Source organism: Electrophorus electricus, chromosome 25, assembly GCF_013358815.1.
Source record: "Electrophorus electricus isolate fEleEle1 chromosome 25, fEleEle1.pri, whole genome shotgun sequence".
In the NCBI taxonomy this organism is placed as follows: Eukaryota; Metazoa; Chordata; class Actinopteri; order Gymnotiformes; family Gymnotidae; genus Electrophorus; species Electrophorus electricus.
The window spans coordinates 9,108,500-9,120,833 of NC_049559.1; the positions used below are offsets into that span (position 1 = coordinate 9,108,500).

Here is a 12,334-nt window from a genome sequence, read left to right on the forward strand (position 1 = left end):
AAAGCAAAGAAGGAACACAGAGAGAGAGAGAGACAGAGAGAGAGAGCGCAGGTGTACCTGTTGGAGCAGGGCTTGTGCTTGTGCGTTGGTGATAGCATTCGTTTGCACCGTCTGCCTCTGAAAGTCCAGTCCGTTTGTTTGGGCACCTGGAGAGAAAGAAGCAGGCAGTTGCTACATAGATCACAGCTTAAAAAACCCTTTCAACAGATATTGCACTCCTTGTGACCACTCTGAATCTAAAGGCTCAATGGCACATTCAAACTGTAAACATCAGAACGGGCGCATCAGAACTTGGCGATATTCGCTGGTGTTAAAAATGCAGGCAGAGACAGCCACCAACAACACTGAATGCATTTCCAGAGGAACAATCCTTTTCACTGAAAGCGCTGCAAGCTACTCTGGTTTCATAAACCATCAGGTGAACAGTTAGCCAAGCCAGGCCACTCACCTGTGTTTCCATTCGCACTCTCCATTGCACATTTACTCGTTTCTGACGGATTACTCATTCTGGAATCTGGAAGGAAGAGATGCGAGCTTTAACAGGACCTCCCCGTGTACCATCGGCACGCCAGCAGAACACGGTGCCCCGTTAGTTAGACTAGCAAAGCATCCGCAACACTCAACAGGAATCATGCATCATCATATATCCATGATCACATATGCATAAGGACACGCACCGCTCCTCCACGTGCACTGTAGAATGTTCAGCATCCTCCTACGTTTAGCAGTAGGTCTACACAAATACCGCAATCACAGTGTAAAACATCCGTTCGGAGTGGTGGAATGGTTTAACGGTCATGCCCTCCCTGCACTGTGACTGGTCAAACCGCAAACAGGGCTCTCTCTCTCAAAGTCCCACTCACCAGCCACAGATGGACCTGCTCTCAGCAGCACGGTCTCCATATGCGTCCACAGCCCTCACGCACTCTCTCTCCTCACCACACGAGTCGCACCAAAACTCTCCGAATGGCCTTGGCTCCCGTTTGAGATGCTAAAACAGCAGACCGGTGGAACGCAGGACGACAGGAAAACGCCGACAGACAAGCAGAGGCTACAGTGTGGTGTTCGGCATAACACGCACGCACTCTACACAGGGGCCTGTGGAGAAGACCGCGTTGGCTCCCCCGATCGCTCTTTTTCTCTCCCTTTCCTTCTCACTCTCTCTCTCACTTACTGCCATGATCGTCACGACAACTCGAGTGTGAAACACTTTGCTTTTTTTTTTTTTTACCCCCTCTTCCCCCGGAATGGAACAGAAACAAAGAGTGCAGCTGGCAGCACCCATAATGAAGTGTAATCAGTATTCAGCTGATTAAAGTCGTATGCAAATCCTCCTCTGCCTCGTTAGCAGAGCAACACTTTGAAGTCCTGCAAGCAATTCATTTCACACAGCACTCTGAAAGCTTTCTGCATAATTTACATTTTTTTCATAAATATTTATCATCTCATTAGCATATTAATTGGATGGCTTTAGAGGGAAAAGAAGGGGAGAGAAATAACCTCAACAGCTCAGCACAACAGCACAGTGGAACCCACACAGGCCCAATTACCAGCAGAGAGATAGCATTATAATTAGTAGGACAGGTAAACAAGGTGCTCATACCTGTAAGCATCCAAAAGCAAAGGGCTAAATTTGGAAATAAATTTATTTTATATTTTATATTAGATTTTATATTAAATTTATATTATTAATGGATCTGTACATTCTGTACATTGTGTACATACATATATACACAACCATATACATTGTACATTGTGTATATAACCATAATATACATATATTGTACATACAATGTTAATATATTTTTGTACATATATAGAATATATATTTCTCTATGCACCCCTGTTTTCTTTTCCCTCAGTTTGGACAGAGCACTCTCAACCATTTCACTGCGAGTTATACTGTGTATGACTATGTATGTGACAAATAAACCAAACTTGAACTAGAACTTGACCTATTAGGATACATACAGCATATACAGACATTTTTGGACTGTGCTGGTCATACAAGACTGGAAAATGAACTGACATTCTCTTGCATCATGATCCCACCCCGCGGCTTCGACATGCCAGTGATCGAATCCAGTCAATTTTGTAAGCATAATTCCATCGTGGGACACGCAATATGATTAGCATATCCAGATTAACTTCAGATCCCATTAACTGTTCTTTTTAAAAAGCTAATTCATTCTTGCAAATTACTTTGCCAGCAGAGTGTCAGAGGAAGTGTATGATTATTCATGGACCTTATAAGGCAAATTACTGAAGCTTTAAGAAAAGTGAAAGACAGGTGAAACGGAGTACCCTGACACGCACAAAAAAAAAACCCAGACCTATTCAATTTTCCACTCTAAAAGGTACAAAGACTTTTTGTTGAATCTGACTTGTACATATAACATTAAGGAAAATGCTGGAGAGGATAGAACAGGCAACAAGATGCACCCAACACCTTAGTTGGCTGGCTTCAGAGTAAATGTGAGTAACTTTACCAAAGCCATCTTGAAAAACAACACTGAAACAAGCAGAAAATAACTTAGCTGACATGCTTTCACAAGCTGTCACTGTAATGATATTATGCAAATATCTTAGTTCGGAGAATTTTAAACATGGAATTTTAAATATGAACTAATTAGTGGCATTTTATTGAAAGGAGGACTGAATGCCATGAAGAAGATAAACAGTGTTGAGACTTTCAGTATGAGTAACCATGGACACAGAATATTAATCACATGCAAATTTTACATTTGAATTAGATTATGAAGGACACTTGCATAAAAAGGTAGAGTAGGCACAGCCATCAAGGCCATTTAAACCTAATATACATAAAACAATTAATACTTCTGAGATTTAAAATTTCATAGACTGGCTTGTAAGAATAGTACAGACCAGTGTCAGTCAGTAAACAATCTTGTTTTGCACATTTTAACAAGTTAATCCTAAACCTAAAAATGAACACATCTTTGGATTTACTAAAACTATAAATAACACTTAAAACCTGTCAAACCATTTTAGATTATATTGGATAGTTGAAAAAGATTTCTTCTTAAATATGGAAGCTCTTTCATTTGCATGATAAATTAGATGTAGGATAGATGATGTGGGGAGCAAAGGTTTCTCCAAGTTGCATTACAAAAAAGGAAAACAGAATGACTGTTTAATTAATATCTCAAGGGTCAACAATCAGTGCCAGATTAAACCCTGGGGAGGCCACTAGGCAGTCAAAATATCTGGGAAATTATCACAAAGTAATGTTTTTATGTTTTACCAACCAACAGTTTTTAATACACCAATTATACTACAGAGTCTTTAATGTAAGGTTTTGGCTTCTTTGAGTTGGTTCATTTTTTCTCTGTTTTAGAAAAAAATTCAGAAAGCTTGAATGCACTTCTCTTTCAAGATTAAATCAATATTAGTCTGATTTATTGGCACAGGGCCCCTAAAGGTGCGGGGCCCATAGGCCACTTTGACTATTTGGTTAATCCGGGACTGCCAACAATGTAGAATTTAAATCAAAGGTACTCGCTGTAAATTATATGATGTTTATAGCCTGGTGTATGTCAATAGACCAACAAGAATAAGTGGACCATCAAGAGGAAACGTATGAGGAAACTGTTTCCATGAAAACATTTTAAAATTACAATCAAGATCACGTGAAATGTTTTCATCGTTCAAATATTACTTTATAGCCGGTTGAGATCAAAGCTGTATAGGTTCTGAAGCCTTTGTCTCCAAAGAAAATGCTAATACAAACATTTTGCTGTTTTAAAATGTAATTCTTTCTCTATGTCGCTGTTAATTTTAGCCCAACAAGCTTCCACGCTGCGTTCAACGTTATAGAGCAATGTAGAGGCTGACGCTTGCTAAGAAAGAAAGCAAGAAGCCGCTGTCGTACAAACAGCGATAAGTTATTAACACAGCAAACAGACGTGTTGCGACATGCAGCGGTTCCCACAGACAAGCCTTGGGACGGCAAACAGAACAGCGCCTGCAAATAGCGTCTCCTTCACGCGTTACCTGTGAACCGTAGGCTCGGGGTTTTTTCTCCTGTTTCACGACACCTCCCATAATTAGACTTTCTAATGAGACGCAAGGCTAATAAGCCTCATTCTTTAATCGCTAACAAACGCCTCCCCTCAAGGCGGGAGCGCTCGGTTTGAACGGAGCTAAAGCTCAAGCGACTTCTGTGCTGCTGGGGGGTGGTGGGCGCGTTGGCGTGCGCGCCGGGCGAGGACATTTCAACTTTTCACCGAACACGCTGTAAATTACCGCAACCAAACACGACACTTCATGTAAATACGAAAATCCGCGCAGGGGTCACCCGTAATTTGTCGACTGGAAACAACCTAATGCCTCAGTGATCGTTTTGACAGACAGCATCAAAAGTGGAGCTGCGTATATCCCCTCGATAGACAGATCTAATTAAACCCATTCAACCGCTAGCTGGCCTGCTAAATATGCAGCAGCTTTACAGCTGCCCGGGTACTCCTGACAACACGGGTAAGCTATTTAATAAGTGAGGAATTTTGCCTGTAAGAAGCCTAAATAATTGTTGCTGAGAATAAACAGCACTAGTTATGTTATGTTCGGCATGATGGCTGCACAGGACCTTTTATGTGACTATTACCCAGGCCTACTGTAAAACGCACTGTAGCTGTAACAAAAAAGCATAATAATAAACCAAAGAACAGCGTACACTATGAGAAGTGTTTCGACGTCTCATCTGGCTCAGTGATGATGATGATGATGATGATGATTATTATTATTATTATTATTATTATACAGGCCACATGTGTTATAAACTGCTAATGCATTATAAACCGGGCTGGTGGAATATGCTGAACGCCACATTCAGGCGGCCCCGCAACAAGAACACAATACCCGCCTGCGACAGGCACAAAGGCAGGCGGACGGACGCAAAATCAGAGTCCTGGGCACAAACCAGGACACGGAACCGCAGTCGGTGGAGTTACTCGGGCTCTGAAACGCTGGCGTCCAAACATGCGCCCTCGCCGGCCGGCCGCGGGGAGATGAATATGCAAACCTTTGTGCTGTGGCACAATACCAAACACAAAGCCGCTGCATTAGCATTAGCCGCGTAGCTACTTATAACAGTGAAACTCCGCCAGCTCTGGCTGTGGGCCCGAGTGATGTCGCCGATTACTAATAAAATATGCTAAATGGCATTTGCTGGGACTCAGTATGAATATGTAAGCGCTTCTCTAATCACACAAAGGGGACATTTTGCCTTTAATTCGCCGTCGTTCTGCGATGCCAGTTTCACCCTCAGACAGACGGACCGAATTATTGCCCGATATTGCTACGTGAATCGAGAAACGGCGGGTTTATTACAACGCCGAGCCCTGCATGTTTTGTTTACGCTCTTCCCTTCATGCTCGTCCGAGTTGAGAGAAAGAGCGTTTGAATATGAATATGAATATGTAAAATGCAGTAATGATTACCTGGTCCTGAACTCTCATCTTGACTCGCTGCTCCTCCGTCCGCCATTTTGAATATTTAAGGCGAAATCCCAACCCAACAAAAACACAATACAGCAGCGCCTCACTGAACGAGAGGAGTCTGCTCACACCAAGGACTTCTGCTGGTCATCGTGCTAAACTTCAAAAAATACCCAGTTCCACGTCTAAGAACATGACTGATTAAATATACAGCTTTCATCTACAAGTTAAAACATTTTTCTTAGCTATTCATTTCGTTGGCTAAAGGTGGGGAGACTCACAACAAGCAGGCTACTAAGACCTAATAACCTATGCTGAAGTAACCTTCCTGTTATTCTAAAGGCGATATTTTCATGTGTATTGTGTTGTAGAGCTTGTCCGCTTGACTGCAGACATAATGGATTTCTCAGGCAAACAAATTAAAATGCTATTTAGCTACCGAGTCATGAAAAGAAACTACGATAATCTTATTAAATTGTGACTTTATGGTGCCCAACTCTGAATAGTGGTTGGATTCTGAACATTATTTTTCCAAGATAGAAATAGCAGAATTTCTATATGCCTAAAAGGATCTCCAGTATTTAATAATTATCAGATTGCAGGGATGTTAGCTGTTTCATCATTGTTGATTATTGTTTTTGTTGTTGCAGTTGATTTTTTAAATTTATTTTACACATTTTAATATTCATTTCTTTCTGTGTATTTCACAGCAAGCCAATGACCTCTTAAATGGTTTCCAATGATTCAGATAGTCATTGCAAGTCTCACGATTCGTTATATCCTAGAGACACTGGGCTCTGTTGTCTCAGCCAAGGAGACACCTTCCAACTTTTAGCCACTGGGAACTTTTTTAATGACTGTGGACTTTAAGAAACTGTGGTATTAAACATTAGTTCATTATTATATAGCGTTTCATTACTGTTTTTGTTTGTTGGTTGGTCAGGTTATTTATTTTTGATTTACATTGCTATTGTTTGTATTTTTTTGTGTGTGTGTACCGATTATCTATTAATGAGGCACATGTTTACTTACTGGAACATCAAGGTGAAGTATCATAGATACTAATCGCCCTTAGAGTAGTTTAGTTTTATTGTTGTTTTTGATATTAAATTTATCTAACAGCTAGCCGTTGTGTTTGAATCGAGACACCGTGGACATGGTGACTATATCAGTATTCACTTCCAAGAGATATCTTAGAATTCAACTTCAGAATATACAAATAATAACCGAGTAATTCTGAGCCTTGTTTCTTTGGATTAAGCACGTCTATAGATCACAGGGTTCCTAAATCACCGTCTCTGTCTACACAGCCCAAAAAATCCAGATCTGTTCCTAACAGTCTAACAAACGTCACCACGCACTTACTAATTAATGACATCAATATTATATTGCCACCTGCTGGTAAGAAACGGAAGTGTACTCAGATGAACTCATGCGACAAATGAATCACGGAAAATGGTTATTCCTGACGATCTGAGTATTGTGTAGTTTGCATGGGAACATTGCAGGTAATGCAATATGCCTACATAACCCATTCATTCAATATCCTGTTACCGGGGATTCCAAGCATTTACTTTCTAGTCTGTTGTTTTGGTTGTTCCCTGTACTTGTGCTTTTTTATACTTGATGGTTTAGGATCCATGAACTGAGAATTGAATATTTAGCATGTATTTAGTCTGATAGTGGATTATATATGCTTTGAATATCCGAGTGATTATCACGTTTCCTTGTGTGCTTTTATGGTGTGTGACTGATGACGGATTGTAATCTTGAAAATGGTACAAATACCAAACAATATCTGGGCTACTTAAACAACTGATCTTGGTCCAAATGTACCTATGACTTGCTATGATAGGAAAGCAGATATGATGTGCTATGCTATCATATATGATGTGACATGACGTGATATATGATACGTCGCTCCTGGGATTCGTTGTTTTGCATCTGTCGTGTTTGAAAGGAAGCTCATTAAAAGTCCAAAGGTGAAAAGGTGTGCCTGGTGCAGGTGGGCAGACATAATGGCGTTAACGGGCAGACTCATTGACCTAGCTGTCATAAGGAAGTGCACAGAGACCAGACTGCCAGGAACATTTGTACTGTTACATGGCTGAAAGTGAGATACTGTGGAGAGCGATCAGACCTCAGTAGAATGGAAAAATGGAAACTCAGATTTTTCAGACTGATTTCAGGTAACAGTATATCATTTGGTTATTATTAACACTACCAGGTGTCTGAAGAAATACTCCCTTGTATTTACAAGGTAGTGTTTTATCAGTATAAAACATGAGAGTATTGAGTGTTCCAGAAATTCACTTAGTAGATATTGTAATAGTCCATGTTCTGATAGATTTCCCTGTAATATAGTTCTGTATCACTTCAGCGTAGGAACAACAGTTCCACTATGCGTATGTGTCTGAGACTCCATGACAAAGCTATATAGGCAACTGGACCCAACAGTCTTAAACATGTTTCATATATAAAAATTCTTACAAAGAAAGCTTACAATAAAAGGAGGAAGGATTTGCTGAATGCCGCTCCGATAACAGGAAAGGCTAGCATGTATCCTGTGTGCCCGTTGAGGGTTTTATATCTGTGATTCTTTTGTTTTTTATTGGGAAAAAATTTTTAAAGTTAGTTTTGTATGAATTACAATAGGTTCTGAATATGTCTTGTTTGTATCTTTTCTATAGTGGTGTCTACTGTTTTTGGATTAAAAGTTACTATTCCACAGTCCCTATATGAAGTTGCCAGAGGTGAAGAGGTCACCATTACGTGCAATTTTCAGCCTAAAAACCCAGAGAATCGGCTTATTATCATCTCCTGGACTGGTGAGCCTGATGGGTCATTTGACGATGAAGGGGTAAGCGTGGAAACACAGATGGTTTCTGCTGAGCTACAGAGACAGTGGTATAGATTAACAAACTTAAGCGCCAGGTCTTTCATTTATTGAATCTTTACTGCCCTTATGAACGACTATGAACTTGCTGTGCAAATAACAGAAGTGTTCTTCTTCTAATATAGATTTCTTTTGGGACCTTCTATTCAGATAAGAACCAAGTAGACATTGATCCCATGTATGAAGGCAAAGCCCTGATTCAAACTAATCTGGTCGGAAAAGAGTCCAAGCTAATCCTGAAACAAGTCACTCTGAGGGAGAGCAGGCGCATAAAATGCCGGGTTCAGATTCCCGGTGATGACGAAGGACAGACATTAGCCACAGCATCTCTAGCGGTACTGGGTGAGAAAACATAAATCATTAACTGCAGTAATATCACTGGAATTGGGAGTCTTATCACATCTGAAAATTCTTAAATGAATGGTGCCGCTACATATGTGGGTTTGTGCTTTGATTGCGGCTCATATCCATTTGTCAGTACAAAGTTCACAGAACCCAAGCAGTCATGAAAAGGATGAGTTTTGCTGCCCTAGATGTATGTGGTACAGAGTTCTCTGTTTCTGTTTGACAGTTCCGCCATCAGAGCCTGTGTGTATGATTAAAGGCAAGGCAGAGTATGGACAGAACATCAGCCTGACCTGCATCTCCGAAGAAGGATTTCCAGCTCCCACCTACAAGTGGGAAAGCTATGATGTCAGAAATGTCCCAAGATCATTCCCACCCAAAACAACTGAAAGTATGTGTAGGGGTGGCTTCTGTGTTTTTATTTACCAATGTTACCATTTTTATTTACATATGTAGCCATGACATATGTTTACTTCTCCTGACTGTCTAACAGAAGACGGAGTCCTTTCTCTGATCAACGTGTCCATGAGCACATCGGGTTACTACATATGTACTTCGGCCAATAAGATTCGCTTTGCCAAATGCAACCTCACCTTATCAGTAATACCTTGTGAGTGTTCTGTTTTCACTATTTCCTGCTTTACACCAATGTCCAAGAAAATGAATGGGGATTACATTTTCATACAAAGAAAAGAGAAGCATTCATCTTGTTTGCCCTGCATTAACTCTGGCAGTAGTCGTAGTCATGACAATGGCCCCCTTGCTAATTTCCCCTCAATCTTTGCAGCTAGAATGAACATTGGCGCTACAGTGGGCGTCATCGGAGGCTGTGTTGCTGGAGTTGCAGTTCTTGTGCTTATCATTTACTGCTGCTGCAAAAACAAGGAGAAGCCGGAGGAGTTTGAAATGGAGTACGTTTCCTCTATAAAGGCCCTTATATTTAACCACATGTGAATCCCAACATTCTACCCACAACTGCTACTTTTGAAAAGCCACCAAAGTATGTGTGGGTTCTTTTGTTTAATAAATGTTCTCTGTTATTTAGACCCCCAGTGGTCGAGTACCATGACCTACTAGAAAAGAAAAAAGAAGAGGATCCTAGAGACCTGAGGAGGATTAGTATTGAGGGGAGTATTGACCAGAGAGAGAAGTACGAGATGAAGGCTGAAAAAGAGCCAAACCTGCAGAGGTCTGAGGACAGTGATCGTAATCCTAATCGGCGTTTAGATTATGATGACCGCCGGGAAAGACCTGCTCACCGTCGAGAAGGTGACCGCGGTGAGAGGTTTGATGATCACAGGGACAACTATAATAGCGATCGGAAGGATAACTACAGAGATCACTACAATGACCGCCAGGATCGCTATGACGATCGCAGAGACCGTTACGATGACCGCTATGACGATCGCAGAGATCGTTATGATGACCGACAGTATCACTATGGTGACAGGAGAGATCGCTACGATGACCACAGAGAACAATCCAATGACCGAAGAGATCGTGATGATGATATTCAGGATCGCTATGATGACCGCAGAGATCGTGACGATCCCCGTCGCAATCGTTATGATGACCGCCAAGATTACAGTCACTACAGCGATCGCAATGACCGCAGAAATTCAAGTGGGGACCTATAAAGGGTAACTATGATGACTATAAATAACTAACCACAAGCAGGAAACTATTTGTGCTCACAGTTATGAGATTATTTGTTCTCGCATGAGTTTGTAAAACTGCTTGTGGTAAATTCTTGTATACACTATCTTGCAAAAGAATTCAACCCCAATATTCAGGATTACTCTCGATTACAAATTACTCTTAGTAGGATTATTCCAGATAATAATTTTACTGAATACCAATATGCTTTCAAATTCAATATTCATTATTTTTCAGCATATGTTTAAACAAATATATAAACTGAAAAAAAAACCCTGAAAACTTGTTTAAGAATTCATTCCTTTCAGATTAGCACTTGGTAGATATTTTGCTGTAATATCAGATTTAAGTCTTTTATGGTAAGTTTCTTACAGCTTCGCACACTATTTTGGAGTGATTTTCACACATTCTTCCTGACAGATTTGCTTCATGTTGCTCAAGTTGTTCTTCACTGGATTAACATCTGGACTCACTGATCTTGAGTTTTTTAGTAGACTGAAACAAGGTATCTTGCAGTACCTCCCTGTATTTTGCATGATCGTGATGCTGCCACCTCATGCAATGTTTGTTGAGGAATAGGCAGTGTTAGTTGTCACACCCAAGTTTCTAAGTTTTGAATTTTGAATGAAAACCTGCAAAATTCATATTTTTCTTCAGTGTTTTTTCTTTCTTTCTTTCCAGCTAACCTCCCATTCTAACTAACTGGTGTTCCTTCAGTTTCAGCCAATGAACTCGGGAGCTGCTTCGAAGTGATTGCTGGCACATCTGTTTGAGGTTTGAGGGTTGCCTGCATGATGTAATGAAGCTTTTGGTTCCTCACAATTGATCCAACAATGTTCACTGGCATATCCTAACATTTGCATATTATTTTGTAGACTTTTCTGTACTTACATTGATATTTTATGGCACTTCCTTGGCGCTTTTTATCCAAAGAGTACAACTTGAGCAATGGAGGGTTAAGGGTCTTGCTCAGGGGCCCAACAGTGGCAACCTGACAGTGGTTGATCTTGAGATGGCAACCTTCCATTTACAAGTGGAGTACCTTAACCACTGAGCTGCCACATTTTAAAAAAATGATCATTTTTAACTATTCACATGTAAAGGTATATTGTAAGGCAACGGTATGCTCATTAGGGCAAGGATTTTCATATGTGGAATCCTGGAGCTTCCACAGCATACGTGTGAATACATATGGAAAAAGCACATTTCACTTACTCATTTTTGGCACAGAATATAATCTTAATCAACGCCAAAATTAATTCATTTTGAGTGTCGGGTTGTTGTTTTTTTTAAAGAAGTGACCTAACAATAATTTTCAAAGCATATTTTTAAGGCAATACACCTTTATATGTGAATTGTTAAAAATAATAATTTTTTAAAATGTGGCAGCTCAGTGGTTAAGTTACTCCACTTGTAAATGGAAAGTCGCCATTTCAAGCTCCACCACTGCCAAATTTTATGACTTTTAAGGAGGTTAATTGCTTTTGCACAGTAAATGCATTTTATATACAGAACTAGAATTTTATGTGACCCAATCAGTTTCTTCCTTTTTTAAAATGTCTATGTCTTTGTTGTTACTTTGGCATGTTTTGATTTTGTTAAAATCAGCTTTATATGGGACATAATTATAAATGGAACATAACTTACAGAGGTGCTTAATTTTATGCTTCTAAATCTCGCACATTTTTATTTTAAAATCTTTTAAGCATTTTGACTTCAATTAATGTTTTACATGAGATTCAATAAAGATTAAATGCATTTTCTAATTAAATTAACTTGTCTCGAGCTTGGTTTCAAATTTCATTATTGTTATTATTTCAGCGTTGATTTATTATTATTTAATTACTGACTTACTCAATTTTAGCAGTATTGCCAGAAAATATGCATTTAGGTCTATAGAGAAGATGAGCCTCATTGAATTTTTTTTATTGTAATTTCTCTTTCAGTGTAACATGATTCCACATACAATATGCCTATTTAT

General features: G+C 39.8%; 2 protein-coding genes across 8 annotated transcripts in view; one reads left to right on the top strand and one right to left on the bottom strand.

Annotated features, from left to right (window-relative positions):
- Window positions 1-5,672, bottom strand: part of pou2f1b (POU class 2 homeobox 1b) — a 15,501-nt gene extending 9,829 nt beyond the window's left edge. For 2 of the 7 annotated variants that reach the window (XM_035523003.1, XM_035523002.1), the window contains exons 1-3: window positions 5,460-5,672; window positions 449-514; window positions 58-146 (exon numbers count right to left, since the gene is read on the bottom strand). In XM_035523003.1, the coding sequence (XP_035378896.1) occupies window positions 58-146; window positions 449-514; window positions 5,460-5,505 (201 nt within the window). In that variant the 5' untranslated portion in view covers window positions 5,506-5,672. Of the gene's footprint in view, window positions 1-57; window positions 147-448; window positions 515-863; window positions 1,117-5,459 lie in introns of those variants that run through there. The other 5 variants (XM_035523006.1, XM_035523001.1, XM_035523005.1 and 2 more) reach the window with 3 other exon arrangements.
- Window positions 5,673-8,130: 2,458 nt separating this feature from the next.
- On the top strand, window positions 8,131-10,982 carry gpa33b (glycoprotein A33 (transmembrane), paralog b; the record flags this gene model as incomplete). Its single annotated transcript, XM_035522719.1, has 7 exons — window positions 8,131-8,316; window positions 8,478-8,694; window positions 8,924-9,088; window positions 9,191-9,307; window positions 9,485-9,608; window positions 9,743-10,337; window positions 10,774-10,982. Coding segments are annotated over 6 exons (1,401 nt in total), but the record flags the coding sequence as incomplete, so codon positions are not given.
- Between the last annotated feature and the right edge of the window lie 1,352 nt (window positions 10,983-12,334).